Source organism: Lithobates pipiens, unplaced genomic scaffold (assembly GCF_037356315.1).
Source record: "Lithobates pipiens isolate NorthernLeopardFrog02 unplaced genomic scaffold, aLitPip1_a1.2 Scaffold_16, whole genome shotgun sequence".
NCBI classification, from domain to species: Eukaryota; Metazoa; Chordata; class Amphibia; order Anura; family Ranidae; genus Lithobates; species Lithobates pipiens.
The window spans coordinates 564509391-564534022 of NW_027507748.1; the positions used below are offsets into that span (position 1 = coordinate 564509391).

The 24632-nt window shown below is 45.5% G+C and overlaps 1 protein-coding gene across 2 annotated transcripts in view; it reads left to right on the top strand.

Moving 5' to 3' along the window:
• The window catches only part of LOC143983668 (glycoprotein-N-acetylgalactosamine 3-beta-galactosyltransferase 1-like), a 143886-nt gene that overhangs the window by 112197 nt on the left and 7057 nt on the right, over positions 1-24632 (top strand). For both annotated transcript variants that reach the window (XM_077483643.1, XM_077483644.1), the window contains exon 2: positions 15196-15367. In XM_077483643.1, coding sequence (XP_077339769.1) covers positions 15205-15367 — 163 coding nt within the window. In that variant the 5' untranslated portion in view covers positions 15196-15204. The remainder of the gene's footprint in view (positions 1-15195; positions 15368-24632) is intronic.

Sequence of the window (24632 nt, forward strand, 5' to 3'; positions counted from 1 at the left end):
CAGAACAAACATTAACCGCAGGTTGTCAAAGGAAAAGAAGAAAGGTAACGGTGCTCTCTGCAGGGACAACTCAATCCATACACCAGGTCCACTCACAGGTGCCGAGGCTCAATGTGTCCCAACACACTCCAATGCAACAGTAGTAAGAAGAGCTGGCAAAGCTGTAATCCTCGAAGTGTCGTTTATTGGTACATCAGAGTGACAGTAAAACAATAAACCTGACGTGTTTTAGCAATAGCCTTAGTCGTAGCTGGTTTAAAACAGATATGGCAAAAAATATATATATACTCACATACACATATGCAAACTCCATTGGTCCATCAGGTTAGTGTCTACACCAGGGGGAGAGGAAAAAAAGGCAATATAAAAAGTTAATTTGTTGAGCTAAGAAGAAGTGTGTAGAAAAAATGCTACATAAAACATTAAGACCTTATTGCCTCAAGGAAAAAATGTATTCCTTAGAAGAAGATGAAAATGCAGACTTATGTTCAAGTAAAACATTTTTTAGTGATAACACCACAAAGTAAAGTCAAGATAGAGAAAAAAAAAAGGGGGGGGGGAGAATTTAGTTTATAGCAGGATCAAAAAAGAGGGATTCAATTTATGGCAGGATCAAAAAGAGGGATTAAATTTATGGCAGGGTCAAAAAGAGAAATTAAGTTTATGACAGGATCAAAAAGAGCGGGATTCAATTTATGGCAGGATCAAAAAAGAAAAATTCTAATTATGGCAGAATCAGAGAAGAGACATGCAATTTATGGCAGGATCAAAAAAGAAAAGAAAATTTCAAATTATGGCAGGATCAGAGAAGAGGGATGCAATTTGTGGCAGGAACCCTTCATGGATTGTCGGATGCAGAAATCCTTTGTGAAATCTGCCCCACCCTGCAATTTAAACAAGAATGTGAGCCCCGCTAGCTTGCGGTCCATGGCCGACACAGACACCCCTCGTTCCAAATTCCTGGAGACAAAATAATAAACCAGCAACCTTATCTCAAAGGCATCCTGCTCCACTCGAGTCTGCCTGACTAGCGCCCACCATTCTTGCCAGACCTTCTCGTAAGCAGCCCATGTAGACATACTCAGCGACCTCCTTATTCAACCAGTGACGACACCAAGGCGATCTCCCACAGCCATTGGGGACACGACACCCCTTGTCGATCCGCCCCCGAAGCCAGCTCTTGGAACTTGTCCCACTGAATGCGAGATAAAGCATCAGCCAAAGTGTTATCCACCCCCGGGAGATTCACTGCATACAGAAAAATGTTCAACTGTAGGCCCCGCTGCACCAGGTGGCGTAACAGTCGTATTACTGGCTGTGACAACGCTGAAACACGGTTAATGACTTGAACCACTCTCAGGTTGTCATAGTTTAACCTCACCTTAAAATTTCTGAAAGACTCGCCCCATAATTCCATGGCTAGAACCACTGGAAACAGCTCCAGATTTTTCTGTAACTCTGTGTCCACCCCCGCCACTGGCCAAGGATCGGCACTGCAATGACCCTGTGATATAAACGGGGGACCCCATCCCCCTCTGACATCAGAAGGGGCGGCTATATAAGATCTGTCAAAGCAAAAAGATGGCAGTCGGTCGGACTCCTCCCATGACGGAAGAGTTTTTCGGGATACTTTTCTTTTTTAAATGTAATAAAGAAATTGTCCAAAACTGTCTCCTGTCATTTTTACTTTGACACTTTTATGGAGAATGGGTAGGGTTACAATATACCCCATACCCATTCACATAGGGGGGCCAGGATCTTGGTGCCCCTTGTTAAAGGGGGCTTCCAGATTCCGATAAGCCCCCACAACCACCGGGCAAAGGTTGAGGGGATGAGGCCCTTGTCCCCGTCAACATAAGGACAAGGTGCTTTGGGGGGACCCCAAAGCACCCTCCCCATGTTGAAGGCATGTGGCCTGGTATGGTTCAGGAGGGAGGGGTGCCCTCTTGTCCCCCCTTTTCGTGTGGTCTGCCAGGTTACGTGCTCAGATAAGGGTCTGGTATGGATTTTGGGGGGGGGCACGCCATTTTATTTTAATTTAGGCACAGGGTTCCCCTTGATATCCATACCAGACCTGAAGGGCCTGGTATGGAGTTTGGGGGGACCCCCACGCCATTAAAAATAAAATAAAAATTCTATATATAATTTTGCTGTGGGACTGTTATGAACATGGGAAAAGTGCGCTACTTTACAGTCAGACTAATGCCGCGTACACACAACCAGGCTTTCCGGCAGACTAGGTCTGACCGTCTTCCCGACCGAACGGACTTGCCCACACACGAACGGACTAAGTCTGTTCGAAAGTCCATTCATTTTAAACGTGAAGATGTAAGACGGGACTAAAAAAGGAAGTTCAATAGTCAGTAGCCAATAGCTTCCCTCGTGTCGTATTTGGTCCGTCAGACCAGCATACAAACAAACGGTTTTCCCAATAGGAATTGAGTCCATTGGACAGATTTAAAACATGTTCTATTTATAGGTACGTCGGATTTTTATAACGAAAAATGATCGAATTAGCCCACACACGATCGGCTTGTCCAACGGACTGATTCCGTCTGACCTAGTCTGCCGGAAAGTCCGGTCGTGTGTACGTGGCATAAGGCAACCCCCCCAGGCATGATATTGGCAATAACTTGCATATAAGCCTTTAAAATGAGCACTTTTGATTTTTCACATTTGTGTCCCATAGACTTTAATGGTGTTTGCGTGTTCGTACAGCTTTTTTGCCTGTTCGCATGTTCTGGTGTGAACCGAACCGGGGGGGGGGGGGGGGGCGGGGTGTTGGCTCATCCTTACTTGAGATATGCAGCTTAACTTTCTGAAACTTTGCTGAACAATTATTGCAACTGGCAGTGTTTGGCGAACAGGGGATTGTTGGCTGTAAGATCCACTTCTTCCACTCAGAGCAAGGCTTATATAGGCTATGTATTCAGTTAGGCTAGGTTCACACTTCTGCACGTGGGGAGCTGCTTACAAGTCATGCAGTTTCCCATCCCTGCAGCAAACATGCGCTGCTATTAGCAGACGAGCTTGGGTGCCATACATTTAACTGCAGAGCGTTTTTTTGTGCTGGGAACCACATAGCGTTAAGTGGTTTCCCTGTGGCTGCGAATAGGTGCAGGGACTTTTTCCATAGGTACAGCAGCCCATTCACGTGACATACAAATGCAGCTGCAGGGAAACTGCAATAGTGTGAACTTAGACCCCTTTCACATTGGGGCGTTTTTCAGGCGTTTTTCAGATGCTTTAGCATTAAAAAAAGGGCCTGTAAAGCGCTTTAAAGAAGCCTCATCTGCAATCCCAATGTGAAAGCCAGAGTGCTTTAAGAGCCCTTTCACACTGCCAGAACCCGAAAAACACTTGTAAAGCGTTGCTTAAACTAGCGGCGCTTTACCAGCGTTTTTCGAGCACTAATGGGGCGCTTTTAACCCCTGCTAGTGGCCAAATAAAGGGTTAAAAGCGCCCACAAAGTGCCGCTGCCAAAAGCGTTTTGCAGGCTCTTTTCAGGCACTTTTCAGGCGTTTTGCAGGCGCAATGGGAAGGGGTGCTTTAAGAGCAGTGTATTCACCGCTCCAAAAGTGCTGCAAAGAAGCTGCTTGCAGGACTGCCAGTGCAGTGCCTCAGTGTGAAAGCACTCGGGCTTTCACATTGGGATTGCAGTTGCGGCTTCTTTCAGGTGCTTTACAGGCCTTTTTTTTAAGCTAAAGCGCCTGAAAAATGCCCCAGTGTGAAAGGGATCTCGATGTGAAAGCACTCAGGCTTTCACATTGAGATTGCAGATGAGGCTTCTTTCAAGCGCTTTACATGCGCTTTTTTAACGCTAAAGCACCTGAAAAATTCCCCAGTGTGAAAGGGGTCTTAGCCTTAAATTGTTTGTTACCCCAACTCTTCATATACTTCATATGTGCCTGCTGTACTATGTATTTGTATGAGAAAGTATCCTATTCACTTTGTATTGCTTCCTATGTGTGAAATCCCTCGTGTTCCTGACAGTCCCTCTGCTTTCCTATTAAAAACTGACCACACTAAGCAGAAGAGCAAAGCATGGTCAGTTCTCTAGTTGTGCCAGGAACTCAGTGTCCTCCAATGACCAGACATGTTCTGACACGCCCCCCCCCCCTGCACAGCCATTCACTGGGAAGCTCAGTATACTGTTGCTTCTCCTCCCCCCAGATTTTATGCAGCTGAGAACAGAGGGAATGTGATCACTTATAAAAAAAGAAAAACAGAGTTAGACTTACCGGTAACTCTTTTTGTAGGAGTCTTCCAGGACAGCCTCTGAGATATAGGGCTCATCCCTCCAGGACAGGAAACACGTCTACCCAATCAGATAAAAATTGTGGTCCTCCAGGTTCTCCTCAGTTTAATCCAAGTACCGCCGGAAGGCTCCGAAAAACATAACACACTAACAACAGCGTCAGTAGGCATCCTCACCACCAGTCAATCTAAACATCCCCAGATGGGAAACCAGGCTGTCCTGCAAGACGCCTAGAAAAAGTGGTACCGGTAAGTCTAACTCCGCTTATCTCCTATAGTTTTCCAGGACAGCCTCTGAGATGATAAGCAAGGAACTTACTCTATTAGGTTGGGACCTATGCCTCTAGGACCTTTCTCCCAGGCGCCTGTTCCTTATCGGCAGCCAGGTCCTAGCGGTAATGCTTTGCGAACGTGGAGTAGCTGGACCACGTCGCTGCTCTGCAGATCTCCTCCGGAGTGGCACCGGCCTTCTCTGCCCACGAAGCTGACACTGCCCTAGTTGAATGTGCCTTAACTATAGGCGCTTGCCTACCTTCCAACCTGTATGCCCCCAAAACCGTCATCCTAATCTATCTGACTATGGTGGATTTATATGCCTTAAATCCTTTGCGTGACCCCGCAAAATTCAAAAACAAAGATTCCGACTTCCTGAAGTCTTTGCTAATTCTGTTTAAAGGACAACCCTATCCTCCCAAAATCAACAAAAAAGGCTCTCTAATCGAGAGCGCCTGCAACTCACTCACTCTTCGGGCTGAGGCAATTGCCATCAGAAAAGCTGTTCTTAAAAATACCCATTTAGCATCAGATTTCTCCAGAGGTTCGAAGGGACTCCATGTAAGGGTACTGAGTAACCAGGCTAAATCCCAGGAGGGACAGTGTCATAGGATGCGCACAGGTAAAGCGCTCTGGTGCACAGCTGTGTGCAATAGGAATAAACGAAAGCACACAAGCACACACACACACACAGGGTATGACCCCTCGCTGACCTATAAAGGAAGTGAGGTCATCCAAACACACTGCTGGTTTGTCTTCAGCTTCCTGTGTTTCCCACGTCTATTCCTGTGATCTCTATTACCCGTTTTTGACCCGGATTGCCTTATCGACCTCGCTGATCTTCTCCTGTGTTCGACCCCCGGCTTGTCTTGGATTATCCTGTCTCAGCGTTCCTGGTACTTGTTGTCTTCTGATCTGTACTGTGTTTGACCCCTGGCCTGTCTCCTGGATTCTGTCTTTGCTTTACGGACTTGCTACCTTTGCCTCTGGACCTTCCCACGGGACATCACCTTCAGCTCTGCTCAAGCTACCTGCTGATCTACTGGCAAGTGACTGTCCTACTGGTAGCTTGTGCCTCTTGGTGCAACCACCCTCTGTGCCACCTTCAGAGGTGGTCTGCGCCGAGTCGCAACAGCGACCGCTCTCGGCATCTTGGCCTCGGTGAGTACATTTATATGATAGACAGGCTCTGACCTTCACTGGCCCGGACCTGGAGAGGGCTTTAAAGACATTCTTTACAAAATCTTGCTGCAGGGGGACCTGAAGAAAGACGCCCAAAGCCTGTACCTTCAAGGTGCTGACAGAAAGCCCTAATTCCACTCCTGCCTGTAAGAAGTCCCACACTGCTGGGATACCTGGATCTTCCTGTCCCTGTTCTGCCAACCAGGAATTGAACCTCTTCCACACCTTGATGTAAATGGCCCTGGTCACTGGCTTACAGCATTCCAAGAGAGTCTTGATGAGCCCTTCTGAAAAACCTTGGGCCCTTACCAGCTGTTCCTCAGATATTACACTATAAGTCTGAGGGTCTCTATTTGAGAATGCCGGATAGGGCCTTGTGTAACCATATATTGCCAAACTCTCCAGGACTGCAAACCAGGCCCTTCTTGGCCCAAAAAGGGGCTATCAGAATGAGCACCGTTACCTGGGTCTGGCATTTCTGAAGGACCACCGCAACCAGCCTTACTGGGGGAAAGGCATAGCACAGGTTGAAGTGCCATGCACTGGCGAAGGCATCTATCCCTCTGGCTTGATCCTGCAAGTGCACGGAGAAGAACTGAGCAACCTTCTTGTTGCTTTCTGAGGTGAACAAATCCACCTCTGGTCTGCCCCAGACCTGCTCAAACACTTCCTGGTTGAGTGACCATTCGTCCTGTTTCACACACTGATGACTGAGAAAGTCCGCTAGCGAGCAGCTCTGAGCCTCCCAGAGACACTAGATTCATCTCGGCCCAAAAGAAAATCTCTCCTGCTATCTTCTGCAAAGCAGGGCTCCTGGTCCCCCCCTGCTTGTTTATATAGGCAACAACAGCTGCATTGTCCGACCTTACTTGGAAGTGTTATTTTTTTTTTTTTTTTGCTGGAAGTCTACCATCACCCTCTGTACTGCCAGCAATTCCCTCTGATCTGAGGTCCGTCTGGCTTCCACCCAAGACCAGGCTCCTTGAGCCAGATCCTTTTCCAGTTGCGCACCCCAGCCAAAAGAGCTGGCGTCTGTTGTCCGCACCAGAGCTGTTGGTCCACTGTCCAACTTGCAACTGGTTCACCACCACCACAAAGTCCTTCTGACCCTGGTGGGAATCAGCAATGAGAATTTCCGAGTTCACCCCGACTGTCAGTCTGAGGTATTTCTAGAATTTCCGATGTAACGGTACATGCAAATATGCATCCCTGAGGTCAATTGTTGCCATAAAGCCATCGGGAAACAGGAGGTTCGCTATCATAAAGATTGACTCCATCCTGAACCGCTTGTGACTGATAAACCTGTTCAGGGGCTTGAGATTGAAGATTAACCTGATAGCTTTTGAACTACGAACACGTAGGAATATACCCCCCGTCCGTTATCTGCATCTGGTACTCGGTTGATGACCTGTTGATCTAACAACTCTCCCAACAGCAGACTCAGAGCTTCTGCCTTCTCCCGGTCTTGGGGTAACTTGGTTACTAGGAAGGTAAGCGGGGGAATGGCGCTGAACTCCAACTTGTAACCATTTTTTATAATCTCTAATATAAACGGACTTGAAGTTGCGTTGGTCCACTGTGGGAGGAAATCCCCCAACCTTCTTCCCACTGAGACACCGGAGTCACTGGGATTTTGAGGTGGTCTGAGGAGGATTAAATAGTATTCCTCCTCTGCCACGCCCCTAGTGACCCGACCAGTGGTTTTTTTCAACCGACCCTCTCTCTCCTGCTGGGTTTGTTGCCTAAGCCCTCGAAAAAGACATCTGCTCTCAGGCTTCTTATTCTCTGGAAAGGCTTTCTTCTTGTCCTGTGCGTTCGGTACGTTCCAGGGCCTCCTGTAGCCCAGGGCCAAAAAGGTGATCGCCTGAGAAAGGTAATCCACAAAGCCTGAGTTTAGATGCTGCATCTCCCGACCAGGCTTACCATACAGCCCTTCTTGGCACGTTAACCAAAGCTGCAGACCTGGCCGCTAGCTTTACCGACTCTGCAGAAACATCGGCCAGGAACCCAACTGCCTTAAATAGTAAGGGAAAGGAATTCAGCCGCTGTTGTTGGGATGTGCCTGCAGAAAAATGGACTGTAACTGAGTTACCAGCATTCTAAATTTCTAGCCACCCAGGTGGCTGCAAGGACAGGTTTGAGTGCAATAGAGGAGGCATCCCAAGCATTCTTTAACAGCACATCACCCCATTTGTCCATTGGGTCCTTAATGGACACCTTCGCTAGCAGCGCAACCGACTTAGGAACCTTGTTCCAAGACTGGGCCATATCCTTCAAGAAAGGAAAATCTGCGTTTGAGACTGTCTGAAAAGAAAGGTCTCCTCAGGGTGCTCCCACTCCCGCAGGATCGCTTCCACTAGAGATTTGAGCACAGGGAAAACTCTGGATTTTTAAGCAGAGACCTAATACATGAGGTCATGCTTAAAAAACTGTACCGACTCCTCTCTGATCTCTATGGAGTCATAGATCACTTTTAACAAAATCTCCACCTCGTCCAATGTCAATTTGTACCTGGACCCTCTGGAGCAATCTTCCTCTTCATCAGAGTGAGACCCTGAGTCCACCTGAGAAGAGACCAGCGACCTGGGCTCCCTCTCCCTATCTTCCTTATGCTCCTGACTGGGCTCAGACAGGGAGGGAAAACTTGCCACTCTAGATAAGGGCACAGAGGGACCCTGCATCCTATCTATCATTACTCTAAATCAGCCTTTCTCAACCTTTTCAACACAGAGGAACCCTTGAAATAGTTGTCCGGTCTCTGGGAACCCCTGCTAAAAATGTAAGATCTATAACTCATGATACAATAGTGTGATGGTCAGTGGGAAGTGGTCCCTACACTTGTGGTCATTGGGAAGAATTACCTCCTTACAAATAGCTAAAAAAAATCAATGGTGTCAGTGGGAACTTATCTGAGAGGCAGAAATGGGCCAATGCTGAAGGAACCCCTAGCAACCTTTGGAGGAACCCTAGGGTTCCACGGAACCCTGGTTGAGAATCACTGCTCTAAATGATTTGAAGGTGGATGCAATCTCATCTTTTACAGATGAAAGGATCTTCTAACGCTCTGTCAGAGTCATCCTTAGATAAATTATTCACAAATTGGAGGTAAGCGGCTTCTCCCAACAGGACCCAAGCTTTGTCCCACAAACAGCACACTTTCTCCTTGTAGGCTGTATCTGAGATTTGTCCCGTGCTTTACCCTGAAGCAAAAAAAAGGACACAAAACAAATCATGAAAGTCTATTCCCAACCGTCACCACCACTGTGCTCAGGGGGAAGGAGAGAAGTGCCCAGCCCTTCACCTGTGGTTCTCCAGGGAACGGCCTTGGTCACAAGGACCTTACCCCCTCCCAGAGTAAGCCATGGTCTGCCCTCACCACGCTTACCTGAGAGGTGCCGGTGCCAGAAGAACCAGAGTCGACTGCCTAAACTGCTGCAGTGCCCTCCATGGCTCTTTAATATTATCACAGCCTCTGCTCGATCTACACAGGCTCCAGATGCCTGACAAGCCACACACGCTGCGCCTGGAGACTGGAACATTCGTCTCCTGGCGCCCTCTGATGATGCGGTCCCGCCAGAAGTTGCAGCACTTCCATTCATTGGAACGCGGAAGCCCCTCCTCGGACGCACGTACGTTCGTAACCATACCCGGAATGGACATCCCGCATGCCTCATGGACGCTGTTCGTTCTTGGGCACCGGATGTTCTTCAGATGAAGAACCATGACCGGACTGTGAGACATAATGTAGGTAAGGGATCCGCCGCTCTTCAGAGGTCAAACTCTCCCCGAGCTTATAGGCAGCGGTGTACAAGCAGCCCTCTCTTTACTGCACTAGACAGAGGGGTGCTTTGGGCAGAGGAGAAGGTACTTCAGAGGCTCCCCCCAGGACAGTCCTGGAACATGGAGCTCCCCAGGTTCCTCACATGCTTCCTTCCTGTCCGGCAGGAAACACAAAAAACTGAGGAGGGCCTGGAGGACCACCCTTTTTATCTGATTGGGTAGACGTGTTTCCTGTCCCGGAGGGAGGAGCCCTTTATCTCAGAGGCTGTACTGGAAGACGAAAGGAGAAAAGGGGAAAAAAATGTAGCGCCGACCCCCAAAGGAGCTGCTGATTTAAATTGGGCCTGCACTCTACTGAGAAACCCCCCTTCTGAATGACTCTGTCCCCTTGGCACAGCTGTGGTGCAATAATAATAAAATACAGTGTAAACAATATAATGTACCTGTTTCTATCCTTCAGGATCCTCTGGCTCCACCTGGTGGGGAAAGACAGTAAACCACACACTTGTACTCTTAAACAGGAATACTTTTACTAAAAATATAACACATAGGTGGTTACAGAGTTTGCACTGTCATTCCAACCTAGAACATCAGCACAGCATAAATCAACAGTCAAATACAATAAACAGCATGCAGGTATGTTACTATCTAGACCTGGGAGCTCCCCTTATTTAAAGTCTAACGTGAGGCCTCACTTAATGTATTTCCTCCTTTATCTTCTTTCTTCGCTAGCTTAAATAGTTTCTCAAATAATTGTAATCCAAAGGGGTAAGTAGAAAAAGTTAACTTAGAACACTCCAGGTGTAACTCCAGAAACTTGTAATCACACTTAGATACCAAAGTGTAACGGGCCTTGGGCCTACTAAGTGTCAACTGCTCAGTTGCACTTCCGTGGAACAACAGGTTCCAGCAAGGCCTATTAGAAAGTCTAAGAACGTGTAATAGATTAAACGGTGGGCCGCAACCCACTCACCAATCGGATCAGAGTTCTGAGTGATGGCTTGAGTCCTACAGCTGCAGGTTGCTTCCGCTGACTAGGCCAGATGCTCCGTGTCACTCCACCGACTGGATCCGGCTCTACGCTGCTCCAACACACATCTCCGATCCCCGCCCGTCTGATCACCAGCTCTTGGCTCCGTCCAGTCACCCAGCAAACAGTCCGGTTTGCACTCCGCAGTGACTATCTAACAATGCGTCCGAGAACCTCACACACAGTTCCGCACAGGCAGGGAACGTGGTTCCAAGAGACCACATATGGCCGCTGCAGTCCCTTTTATCTCCTACCCAGCATGCACTGCATATCAAAGTGTTCATGGGACTCCTGGGTAGATAAGGTCAAAATAACCAAAGTAAACACAGTCACTTCCTGTTATGTTTCAACACTATAGAAAAGAAAAATAGCTAAGGTCCAGTTCCAGTTTTTGGTCACTAGATGGCATCCAATACTAGTGAATACATTGTCCATAGATTTACATTGTACTTCACATTCATTGCATTAATACACTATTATATCCCCGCTACAACAACAAAAAAAGGGTATTTATCATGTATTTTTATATCTATACACAAATGTTTTGCCTTTTGGTTCAGTTTTAAACTGAATGTGCTGTTTTACAAGGTGATCGTTTACAATCACTTTAAAAGCATTTAAAACCCAAAACAAAAATGAAAGCAGCTTACATATCTTTAGATGTGGTGGTTTTCTTTTTCAAGTTTTTTTTTTTTTACTTAATTTTCACCTAGGGATATATTTATGTAACAGTTGTTGACTCCTTTCCCTCCCCACACAGCTAGCCGCCGCTGCCACAGGACACACAGACAGCAGCAGCTGCGGGGGTTCCACCTCCTCTCCTATTTACGTTGTAAAGGGGAGAGTGGCCCTCGCAAAGATATCCGCCCGCTCTGGTCCTTCCACTGCTTCCTCATTGGCTGAGGGGAAAGGACCAATCAGGAGGAAGGGCAGAGGTTCATGGGATATGTAGACCCGAAGACCACTGCTGGAAGAGGGAGAGAACTGCAGCTCCCAGGATGCCCGGTACAAGGAGGGATTTGGGGGTTTTATAAACCCCAGAACGCTCCATAAAGAGTACCCGTCACTGCCTATTACTGTCCAAAGGGATGTTTACATTGCTTCTGACAACAATAAAAGTGATCAATTTTTTTTTTTAAAGGGACAGTGTAAAAAAAAAAAATGAAATAAAAGAAAGAACATTTTTTTAAAGCACCCTATCCCTGCGTGGTCATGCACAGAAGCGAACGCATACGTAAGTCATGACCGCATATGTAAACAGTGTTCAAACCACACATGTGAGGTATAGCCACGATTGTTAAAACGAGAGCAATAATTAAAGCATGAAACCTCTTCTGTAACTCTAAACAGGTAACCTGTAGAAATTTTTAAAGCATCGCCTATGGAGATTTTTAAATATTGTAGTTTAAAGCTATTTCCCGAGTGTGTGCAATTTTAAAGCATAACCCGGGGGGGGGGGGGGGGCTGTGTAATATTCGGCTGAGATGTGTAATATGCAGGGGGGCTGTGTAATGTAAAGCAATCCAGAGGTGCGGGGCTGTGTAATGTACTATCCCCATTTATTAGCAGGTGAATGCGGCCCTCCATGCTACATATTTGTGGTAAAAAAATCCAAATAAGGGTATATTGATTGGTTTGTGCAAAAGCTATGGCATCTTCATACTATGGGATATATTTATGACATTTTTATTTTTAGTAGTAATGGCGGGATCAGAAGTTTTTAGCTGACATGATTACGACATTGCGCCGGACAAATCAGCCCCTAAGTGACACTTTTTGGGGACCAGTGACAATAATTCAGTCATTGGACCACCCACTACAGTGGGTGGGGCCCCGATCCTCTCTGGGATGTATCCTACAGATGCTCATATGTATTTAACTAACTAAAGGAGGTAGCACTGCCAGGCTGTGAGGAAGAAGCCAGCAGTGGTCCTCGTGTCCTCTCTTTCAATACCTGGAGACTGTTGATATCGGGCCGATTGCCCTTGGTTAAAGGCTTTTATATTGCCGGTTTCTTTCACATGCTTGTGAGTAGTTTTCAATGAATTCTATTAATAAACCCATCAAAGGATAATGCACAAGGCTGGTGTGCTCTCTTTTCTCTATTTCTTTTCTGACAATAATACAGTGATCAGTGGTAAACAAAATGCCCTGTCACTGTACTAATGACACTGGCTGGGAAGGACTTAACATTAGGGGTGATCAAAGGGTTAAATGTGTTCCTAGGGGGTGCTTTCTAACTGTGTGGGGGATGGCTTAAGTGGAGGAGGAGCGAGAGATCCGTGTTCCTGCTTAGCAGGAACACAAGATCTCCATCTTCCTCTTTTACAGAACTGCGGTCTGCCTTGTTTACATACACAGACCGCCGCTCTGCCTTTCCTGTCTGATGGATCTGCTGATTGGCTCCCTGGTGGCCCAGCGGCACGCTCCCCAGACACGGAAGAAAACACAAAGTACAGGTACGTTGTTTCACGCAGCCGGGCCACCCTGCCACAGTAAATGTGCAGTGGGTGGTCCGGAAGCGGTTAAACTGCGTTTTGATTACATTGCATATTCCTTTGTGCCATGCTACCTAATTTCAGAGTTTACCATAGGCAACTTACCTATTGCAAGTTACTACTGCCTTGTTTACTGCAAAGTCTTTGAGTAAAGTATTTTTGACCTGCTACAGTTTGGTGAGCTTTTACCATTGTGTCTGCGTTAATATTGGTTTACCAGGTGTGCCAGAGAGGCTGACACTGTTCTTGGAGTTGAGAGCCAGAACATAGAACCCAAAAATATCAGCGGCTCCTGCGGGGGTAGTGTTACATTTATAAAGCAGTGACTGTGACATTCACAAAATATTTATTCCAGGTGTACCGTCTTGGTGCATGTGGTTTAAATTACAGTGATTTATGACTTACAGCTTTGTGATTATGCCTCCTAGTGATTCTACCAGTAAAATTATTATATTATTATTATAAAGGATTTATGTAGCGCCAACAGTTTGCGTATCGCTTAACAAAATGAAGGCACACATTAGTTACATTACAATTTGATACAAGAGGAATCAAAGGGCCCTGCTCCAAACAGACACAAATCCGATGGAGGAGTTCCTCTTCTGTGGTGTGCAGGGCATTGTTCCAGAACTTCCAGGCAGCAGGAAGACAGAGGGAGCCTGCGTCTTTCAGCCAATACAGCTTGCCGATAGAGTCAGGGGGCTGGGGCTTTAACAGGCAGAACTCTGAGGAAAGCAAAAGTTCAGGTGGGTACTGGAGGTTTTAGTTGACTAAAATACGACTAAAACAATTCAGATGACTAAAATACATCTAAGAAATTATAGCCGGCAACTCCAGATTCCTATTGAAATTTTTTTATTGCTACATGGAGGTCAAGATTAAAAACAGTTGACCCGTTTCGGCATCACTAAAGTACAACTAAAACTAAAATGGCATTTTAGTCAAAAGACTGTGACTTGAAATTGAAATTAAAATGAACAGTGATCAGCCCCTAAGAGGAGGAAAGTATTGCAGGCAATTTGGTTTATAGAAAGGGCAATGTTTCCGGTTAAATATAAGCAGGAATTGGGCTTTAACTTCACTCCTAAAGTGCCTTAGGGCCTATTCACACTAGAGTGTTGCGAAAGTGCATGTTATGTGAGCTGGTGCGCTGTGGTGCCATTCATTGAGTGTTCTATTGGGTTTAAGTTGTCTTAAGTTGTCTTCTGTTCTAATTGGATGAGGTATTGTTGCAAAAAAGTGTTTCAACTGTAAGTACCTCCATTCATTGATCTTTGCCCTGGTTCACATTGATGCAATTTGGCATCGCATGTCAAATTGGTGGCAATAGCAATGGCAGCGCCCAAATTGGTGCAGTGCCTCACCGCACGATTACCAAAAGCAGTTTCTGTACTACCTTTGGAGATTTCAAAGGGTGTAATTTCCACTGACGTCTGTGCAGAAACCCTCACAGATTTCTCTGAAATTGCCCCCGAAGTCGGGACTGACATATGGGAATGAAAACGTGCGAGTTCAGCTGAACAGTTTCATTCCACAGTCAGTGTGAGCCAAGGCTTTAATTGGTCCCTTTTTTGTTTTTATTTCCCTTTTTCTACTACATCTTTTAATTGTGCATTTCCTATCCAACTATAAAAAAAAGTGTCTCTTTACCCAGTAAAAAAATGTGTTCCCGAAAGTGCAATTAGTGTTGAATTGGGGTCCTGTCAATAGAGGCGGAACTAAGTCCATCTCCAACAAACTTTGATATTGGGACATATTGAAGTAAATAATCATGTGCCAACAACTGAAGAAGATTTTGTAGTTGATCAGATCTTCATAATGTAAATTCTCAGCATTCTCAACCTTGAATAATGAAGGTGCTGTGTTTCATAGAATATATAGTGCTGTGGGATAGATTGTTATTGGATTGTGTTGTCATCTGATGTATGGCGATCTGGCATTATTTACAGCAGGGATATGCAATTAGTGGACCTCCAGCTGTTGCAAAACTACAAGTCCCATCATGCCTCTGCCTCTGGGTGCCATGCTTGTGGCTGTCAGAGTCTTGCTATCTCTCATGGGACTTGTAGTTCTGCAACAGCTGGAGGTCCGCTAATTGCATATCCCTGATTTACAGGTTTAACATTTTAACGTATTACACTAATAATGAATTATCTTTTATTCTTTTTTTTACAGAAATAAACCATGCCTTGTTCTAATATGTCATGGATGCCTTACACTTTGGGCTTCATCGTGGGCTTTCTCATAACATTCTACTGGACTAGTGAGAAATTTTACTTGGGTACGCTTTTACTATTCAATCCAACACCGGATTTAAAATCAACAAGGAATTTCACTCTAATACAAGGTAGCATACAAGTATTTAACTCTCATTCTTTTCTTTAGTGTAAAACAAGAGTTTTGTAATCTATTGCTGATGCAGAACCACACTCACCATTTGCACATTACATGAACTGCAGATTTTGTCTACAATGTTTGCAAGATTTCTCCCCCAAGGTGTTTTTGGTATCCTAGCAATCCCTGGTGCAAACCCAGAGTATCATTGTCAGAAAGGGATTAACAATGGCAGCCTGTGTCTCGGAAGAAAGGTTTGCTTCAAATCGGGCTCTATGATTGCATGTAAGAATGTGCAAAGCTTTGATACTTAAATGTGAAAGGTTTGTATTGAAAGGTCAGCTCCACTTGTACTCATCATGAAGTTCTGTTCTGAGGTTATTAAGGTCCCTTTCACACTTGTATGACTTTTCCTACGTCTTTGGATATCAGAGTCGCATGACATGTTGTACCCCATGATTCCCAATGATAACCATTAATATCTGTGCGACTTCAAAGTAGTCCCTGTACTACTTTGGTTCAACTTTGATGCGAGTTGAGGTCCATAGAACTCAAGTTTACACAGGCATTCCCTGAAATTGCGGAAAAATCACGGCCGCATCGTGCAACTTTCAAGTCACGGCAGTGTGAAAGGGGCCTAAGAGACATAGCTAAGCTCATTAAATATGTGTCAGCAAAAACCCACATTTCTAATAGGTCCAGCTGTGTTTCTCAATTAGGGATGAGCCGAACACCCCCCGGTTCGGTTCGCACCAGAACTTTCGAACGGACCCCGCGTTCGTAACGAACGTTAGAACCCCATTGAAGTCTATGGGACTCGAACGTTCGAAATGGAAAGTGCTAATTTTAACGGCTGATATGCAAGATACTGTCCTAAAAAGGGTTTGGGGACCTGACTCCTGCCTCAGGGGACATGGGTCAATGCAAAAAAAAGTTTTAAAAACGGCCGTTTTGGCGGGAGCACTGATTTTAATGACAATTAAAGTGAAAAAAAAAATGAAATATTCCTTTAAATATGGTGCCTGGGGGGTGTCTGTAGTATGCCTGTGAAGTGCCACGTGTTTCCCGTGTTTAGAACAGTCCCTGCACAAAATGACATTAAACGGAAATAACACCATTTAAAACTGCTTGCGGTTTTAATGTTATATCTGGTTTCTGCAATATGGTTGAAAATCATTCAGAAAAATGGCATGGGTAGCCCTCCCTGCCCATTACCAGCCTATTTGGGTCTTGTACGCATATTAAGGGGAACCCCGTACCCATATTAAAAAAAGGAAATGCGTGTGGCCCCCAGGCCCTATATACTCAGAACAGCAGTATACAGGCGGTGCAAACAAGACAGGGACTGTGTAGGTTTGTTGTGTTAAGTTGAATCTGTTTGTAATTTTCAACTGGTACATTTTTAAAATGTAGCTCCAGTCAAAAAAAATATTTTTAAGCTTTTTGGAAAACATAGGGAAGGGTTATCACCCCTGTATAATTTGTTTTGTCGTTCATCTTTTTTCATCTCACTTGCTGTTGTCTCCTTCCGTTTGCAAGTAGGAGATGTTTGTAAATTGGATGTTTGAAAGTAGGGGCCTGCCCTATATGCTCTGCAGAAATGGCGGAACAAGGTGTTGGTTTTGCCACAACATTGTAAGCCCTCAAAGTGACTCTTGGTGGGCGCTGGAGCGCCCTGCTGTGAACGATTATATCAAGAATTGTAATTACATGCCATTGTTGAACAGTGGTAGAAAAATTGACCTTTGGTGGTTGTGGTGCTGGTGCCACAACACTATAAGTCCTCACCGTTACTCTGGGTGGGCACAGGAAGGGGCCCTCCTGTGAAATATTATATCAAGAATTGTAATTACATGTCCCTGTTAAACAGGGGCAGAAAAATTGGGCCTTAGGCACTGGTGCCATCACACTGCAACCTCTGCCATATACTCTAGTTTTATTGCAGGAATTAGCCCTGCTGCAAAGCATTGCATCAAAAATTGTACTTAAACGCCCCTGTTAAACAGGGGCAGAAAAATTGGGCCTTAGGCACTGGTGCCATCACACTGCAACCTCTGCCATATACTCTAGTTTTATTGCAGGAATTAGCCCTGCTGCAAAGCATTGCATCAAAAATTGTACTTAAACGCCCCTGTTAAACAGGGGCAGAAAAATTGGGCCTTAGGCACTGGTGCCATCACACTGCAACCTCTGCCATATACTCTAGTTTTATTGCAGGAATTAGCCCTGCTGCAAAGCATTGCATCAAAAATTGTACTTAAACGCCCCTGTTAAACAGGGGCAGAAAAATTGGGCCTTAGGCACTGGTGCCATCACACTGCAACCTCTGCCATATACTCTAGTTTTATTGCAGAAATTAGCCCTGCTGCAAAGCATTGCATCAAAAATTGTACTTAAACGCCCCTGTTAAACAGGGGCAGAAAAATTGGGCCTTAGGCACTGGTGCCATCACACTGCAACCTCTGCCATATACTCTAGTTTTATTGCAGGAATTAGCCCTGCTGCAAAGCATTGCATCAAAAATTGTACTTAAACGCCCCTGTTAAACAGGGGCAGAAAAATTGGGCCTTAGGCACTGGTGCCATCACACTGCAACCTCTGCCATATACTCTAGTTTTATTGCAGGAATTAGCCCTGCTGCAAAGCATTGCATCAAAAATTGTACTTAAACGCCCCTGTTAAACAGGGGCAGAAAAATTGGGCCTTAGGCACTGGTGCCATCACACTGCAACCTCTGCCATATACTCTAGTTTTATTGCAGGAATTAGCCCTGCTGCAAAGCATTGCATCAAAAATTGTACTTAAACGCCCCTGTTAAACAGGGGCAGAAAAATTGGGCCTTAGGCACTGGTGCCATCACACTGCAACCTCTGCCATATACTCTAGTTTTATTGCAGGAATTAGCCCTGCTGCAAAGCATTGCATCAAAAATTGTAATTAAACGCCCCTGTTAAACAGGGGCAGAAAAATTGGGCCTTAGGCACTGGTGCCATCACACTGCAACCTCTGCCATATACTCTAGTTTTATTGCAGGAATTAGCCCTGCTGCAAAGCATTGCATCAAAAATTGTACTTAAACGCCCCTGTTAAACAGGGGCAGAAAAATTGGGCTGCTGGCATCACCCAGAACCAAAAATGTTCTTCCAACATATCAGCGGAGGAGGAAGAGGATAGACAATCAACATAACAGGACAATCACTCAGCATCAGCATAGGCAGTCTTGAAGGGATGTGGTATTTCAAAAAAAATTATTCGGTTACATCAGCTTCAGGTGCTTGGTAGCTGTGGGTGATCCAAGACTGATTCATCTTGATGAAGGTCAGTCGATCAACTGATTCGGTGGACAGGCGCACCCTGTGATCGGTAACAAAGCCACCAGCAGCACTGAAGGTGCGTTCCGAAAGAACGCTGGATGCAGGACAGGCCAGTAGCTCAATTGCATACTGTGCAAGCTCTGGCCAGTGATCCATCCTCAAGACCCAGTAAGCCAGAGGATTTTCAGTGGGAAAGGTGTCCAAGTCTGACCTTGCCCCTAGGTATTCCTGCACCATGTAAATTAGACGCTGGCGATGGGTGCTGGAACCAATCATACCTTGGGGCTGCGGACTAAAAAATTGTCTGAAAGCATCAGTCAGACGGCCACCTTCTCCACCGCTCCTTCTGACTGATGCCTCAGCAACACGTTGTCCAGGACCAGGAGTTTGTGACCTCCCAGTCTCAGGGAACGCTGTGCTGTGCTGTGCTGGAAGCACACACAACTTCCAATAACTCCTGCAGATGGCAATTGGGCTCAAATAGAGAACAGCTATGTAGGTGGATATAGTGGTATGTACTGGGTACAGAGCACGCAGACAGCACGCACTAACACTACTGACTGCAAGCTCTATTATTAAAGCTAGATCACTAGCTATATAGGTGAGGTGAATATAGTGGTGTATACTGCGGTCAGGGCACAGACAGTAACCACTACACAATAGCAAGATAGTAAATCAGCCAAAAACGATTGGTGTGTAACTGTGTTGAAGGTACACAGAACACCCACTGCTTCAGATGCTAACTAACACACTACACGAGGCCGCCTCAAAGGCGGCCTTATATAGTGTGGGGCGTGCACTACACAGCCTGAGCTATGATTGGCCACAGGCAGGATGCCTGTGGCCAACCATGGCTCTCCTCGCTGCTGGCGCTGCGATTGGCCAAGCATGCGGGGTCACAGTGCATGCTTGGCCAATCGTGAGCCAGCAATGCATTGCGCCATCGCAGTGCATTGTGGGCCACACGAATTTTGCCGCGAACGGCCCAAACGTTCGGAATTCGGCGAACGCACGAACGACCAATGTTCGAGTCGAACTTACGTTCGACTCGAACACGAAGCTCATCCCTATTCTCAATTAATGATACAGAAAACTCACTCTCTTGCTACTGAGAATCCAATGGGCTTCCCATCTGCCCTCCCATTCATGCTAACTAATGTCGCTTAGACGCGACCGGTTTTTCCGTCAAAATAAACTCTGACGGTTTTTCAGACAGTGTTCCATTGAAAAAGTCTTGCCTACACACGATGACACACAAGTCCGGTCGTCTAGAACGCGGTGACAGACAGCACGTACGACGGGACTAGAAAAAGGAAGTTCCATAGCTGCCCTTGCGTCGTTTTTGGTCTGTCGGAACAGCATACAGATGACCGGTTTTCCCGATAGGAATTGATTCCGTCTGAAAGATTTAAAAACATGTTCTATTTCTAGGTCCGTTAGAATTTTCGAAAAAAAAAAGTCAGATGAGACACACGATCGGAATATCCGATGAAAAGATTCTGTCTGACTTTTTCTGCCGGAAAGTCCGACCATGTGTACACGGCATAAGACTTTAATCCATTGGAGGACAGGCAGGCTGTTCTCCCAGCACAACCAGAAAACTACCCCCTGGGAATGATGTGCTTCTATGCCTAGCTTTTGTAGTTTAATATAGGAGAGCAGGGGAACTGGCAGGATCACTAGGTATTTCACACAATGGAAGCAATACAAAGAAAACTGCATATGTTTTGACACAAGAACATCGTACATTAGACATACAGTATATCAGGAATTTGAAATGTTGGAGTAACATATGCTTTAGGGATATGCAAAGATATTTTTTATCAGGGTTGCGTCCCCTGTCAAGTTTTTACCATGTCTGGGCACCCACTTGTGGAAATTCATCTCTTTATTTGTTCTGGTGACTGCTGTCACCAAAATTGTAAGGGCTCTCTCACACTGGTGTCCGGGGTGGGTGGGGGAGCAGTAAAAATGGCCAACAGAGCCACCCAGACTGTGGTTTTACCACTCACTGTAAATTCTAACGTTACAGCCTGACCAAGCTATACACATGCTGCAGCCATAATGCTTTGATTTGCAGCCATGGCATTTTAAACTGTAGAGTTTGACAGGTGGCACCGCCTGTCAGACTCACCTGTTGAGAGAAATGGGGCCGCACTGCAACCCCAAGCCAAACGCCAAACACTTGTTGTAGCATGGTCCCATAATGTAAAATTGCCATATGGTGATTAAAAAATAAAATAAAACCAAATAGACTCCAGAAGGCAGCAGTAGCATCTTCTAAGAATCTGCCAGCTGCTGCTATTTCACCTTCTGAAAAGAGATCCACCGCAGATCACTTTTCTGAGGGCGGTAAGCTTAATTGTTTATATGAAACAGCACTAAGTGAGGGTAAAGCCAAAATTTTAGGGCTCTTTCAGACTTGCTGTGCACAAAGTTACCCTGTGAAGAGTGATTCAAGTTCTAATTTCTCTCCTCACAGGGTATTCAAAAGGTGGTGTTATAACCCTTCTTACCAACTGTTAACTCTATAATGCCACACTACCACGCAGCATTGACATGCATTGAACGCAATTGTGCGCATGACCCCATGAAACTCAGTGGATGAGTTTGATAGGTGGTACTGCCTGTCAAACTCTGCACCCTGAGGTCTGGCCATGAAAAAAAGCATTAAACCCGTGGCTCAGCCACCTGTCTGAAAGCACTTAGCCCTTGTTCACATTGAGCATGGCTGGGAAATAATGCAACTTCATCTGAAATGACAGGATTGCAAAGCCACCTGTCAGTGCAACATTAAAGACATCTGTGCTGCTTCATGCACAGATATATGACTACTAAAGTCGGACCCAAAATCAGCAAAAGAAGTGCAGGAACTACTTTTGGAAATCGGTGCAGTGCTGCAACGTTGACATCACACCAATTGGAACGGTGCCATTGCGGGAATAGGCTGCGTCTTGACATGCGTTTGACCTGTCAGATTGCATGACAAGTCGCTGCAATGTGAGCGAGAGCTTAGAGTTGACACCAGAACAAGGGGTGAGATGAACTCACCCAACAGGGACACATGTTTCAGTGACAACTAAGGGCCCTTTCACACTTTCATGCTTCTGATGCATTTCCAAGGACTTACAATGGAAAGTGCCTTTTTCATGCATTTTGAGAAACGACATCAAAGATGCAGCATGCAGGACTTTTCAAAGCACAGCGCACCTGCAGTTTGAACAGTTACAAACGTTTTTTTGGAAATGGTTTTTATGCACTTTTGTTGCCCTGGAAAAGTGCAGCAAAAGTGCACCAGAGCTGAAAGGGGACTAAAATGTGAATTCCTCTTACTTTTTCGATGCGTCACCAGGACAGAAGTGAAGAGAAATCTCCCTAACTGAACATGAATAGTAAAATATAAACAAAGAACTGAAGAGTAGTTCCGCGCTATGGCCCCCTGCTGCTGCTGCCTCCACTCAAACTACTACTGTGGTAGTGTAAGGCTGGATTCACGCCTATGCGTTTTTTGTACATTTTGCAGATTTGCACTGCAGATTGTGTTCCATAGGAAACCATGTTAAATGGACTCTAGTGCAAATCTGCAAAATGCAAAAAACACTAAAACTGCATAGGTGCTGGATTCACACCTATGTATTTTTAGTGCTTTTGCATTTTGAAGATTTGCACTACAATCCATTTAACATGGTTCCCTATGAAACACGTTCTGTAGTGCAAATCTGCAACATGCAAGCCACATTAAAAATTCATAGGTGTGAATCCAGCCTTAAAGCCTAGAAGGGGAAATGAGGAGTGGATATGGCGCTGCTTCAATAGGTAATACTCTATGATATAGTGCCAAGTTCCTAAAGCCGCGTACACACGGGCGGACTGTATGGCCTACTTAGTCCGTCGAAACACATTTCAGCGGACAGTCCGCTCGTGTGTGGGCTTCAGCTGACTTTTTCAGCGTGCAGTCTGGCGTACTAAGTATTTCGGAATTTCCGTAATATTGTCCGTCATACTTTGGTTTCAGCGGACAATCCGCTTGTGAGTAGGCTAGTTCGACGGACTAAGAATGGCGCATGCTCAGAAAGGATTTACACGGCGGCAGGTTGCATTGCTGTGTATTGGACTTCCTATTTCTAGTCCCGTCGTACGTGCTGTACACATCATCGCGCAAGCTTTCGACGGACTGTTTGTGCATCCGTGTGTGGTCAAGTCCGTTCATTCGAAAGTATGACGGACTGTCCGTCGGATTGCATGATGGACTAAGTAGGCCATACAATCCGCCCGTGTGTACGCGGCTTTATAAATCAACCCAGTTGTTGCCTGAATAAAGTGCAAATTTCAAATTACATGATTAAAATGTATATGGTATTACATCCACAAAAATAGTGCACACTGAAAACAATTGATATAGAGACAATACTAACAATGTAGTGAATACTTTCATATAAAGATGCACAATAGAAATTAAAGTGATAGGTGCTTAAAACATTCTCTATTTCTCCCAATTAATAGTAATGAGTCCACAGTTTATAAGTCCATGATAAATTGCTATTAATGCTTCAATATCTGTGCATTTTTTTTTAATAAGGACATGTGGTGTGCCAACTCCACTCATGCTCCCTCTTGTTAACTGCACTCACCAGAAGCAGTCTCATGCACATGGTAAAATGGCAAAAACAAACCTCATAGTGTAATTCTGTCAGATAATGTATTATAAAATGGTTAAAAAACCATGGTAAAAGCAGCAATACAAGCAGAAATCAGGGACACAATGCACTCCGTATCACGGCTGCTCCTGATGATATCACTCTGACAAAACGCATAGGGAGGAGCTTACAGCATCATTGTGTCACTTCCGCTTCTGGTCCATCACGTCCCAGACTTCCTGATTTCTGCTTTACTGCTTTTACCATGTAAATGGATTTTTAGCCATGTTATAATAAATTATCTTACAGAATTACACTTTGGGGTTTGTTTTTGTAATTTTACCAAAAAGCCAGTTATAGAAGTTCATCACTGTACACCAGTGGCAGTGTGTCCATAAGGGTGCACGAGCACCGCCCCCCCCCCTCTCCTTCCCCCCCTAGCACCAATAGATAGTGTCATGCATTGCATAACTCTATCTATGGCCGCCGCTGTCACCCCCTATTCAAGCGACTGGCCTCTTTTTGGGTGCAGGGAGCCTGAATTACAGCGGTGGGGCGTGGTTTTGAAGCACCTGATTAGAGCCATAGGCGTCAACAAAGGTGACCTGCGAGCGCCATGCTGGGCACTCGCAGGTCACTCAGCTGTGTTAGGAAAGCGAATATTCATTCGCTTTTCTAACACTAAACCGCTGTTACCCGTCATCTGATTGGCTGAAACGACAGGCACTGTGATTGGATGCCAGGCATCCAATCATAGCAGAGGACAGGAAGAGAGGATGGGAGAAGACATCAAGGAGCTGTCCCACCGAGACAGGTAAGTGCAGACAGCGGGCCGGCAGGGGGAACACTGGCAGCATTTGATATAGCACATTGGCTGCATTTAATGGGGCACAGTGGGAGCAATTAATGGGCACAGTGGTGGCAATTGATGGGCACAAGTGGCTGCATATGATGGGCACACATGGCTGCATATGATGGGCACACATGGCTGCATATGATGACACACGGGGCTGCATATAATGGGCACAATGGCTGCAATTGATGGGTACAGTGAAGTTGCAATTGATGGGCACAGTGAAGTTGCAATTGATGGGGGGTGTTTCAGTATTTTTTAGTTTGTTTGCGCCCCCCCCCCCCCAAAAAAAAATTTGAAGCACCAGCCACCACTGCTGTATGCGCTTGCACCAGCATAAGCTCTGATGCTCTTTGTATTGATGTTTAAGTGTGTATGACATATTTCCCAAACATGTACGTTTTACATTCAGGGAAATACAGTATATCATATGCACGGGTAAACTTCTTACTGTAATGGTTTAGTGACTGACAC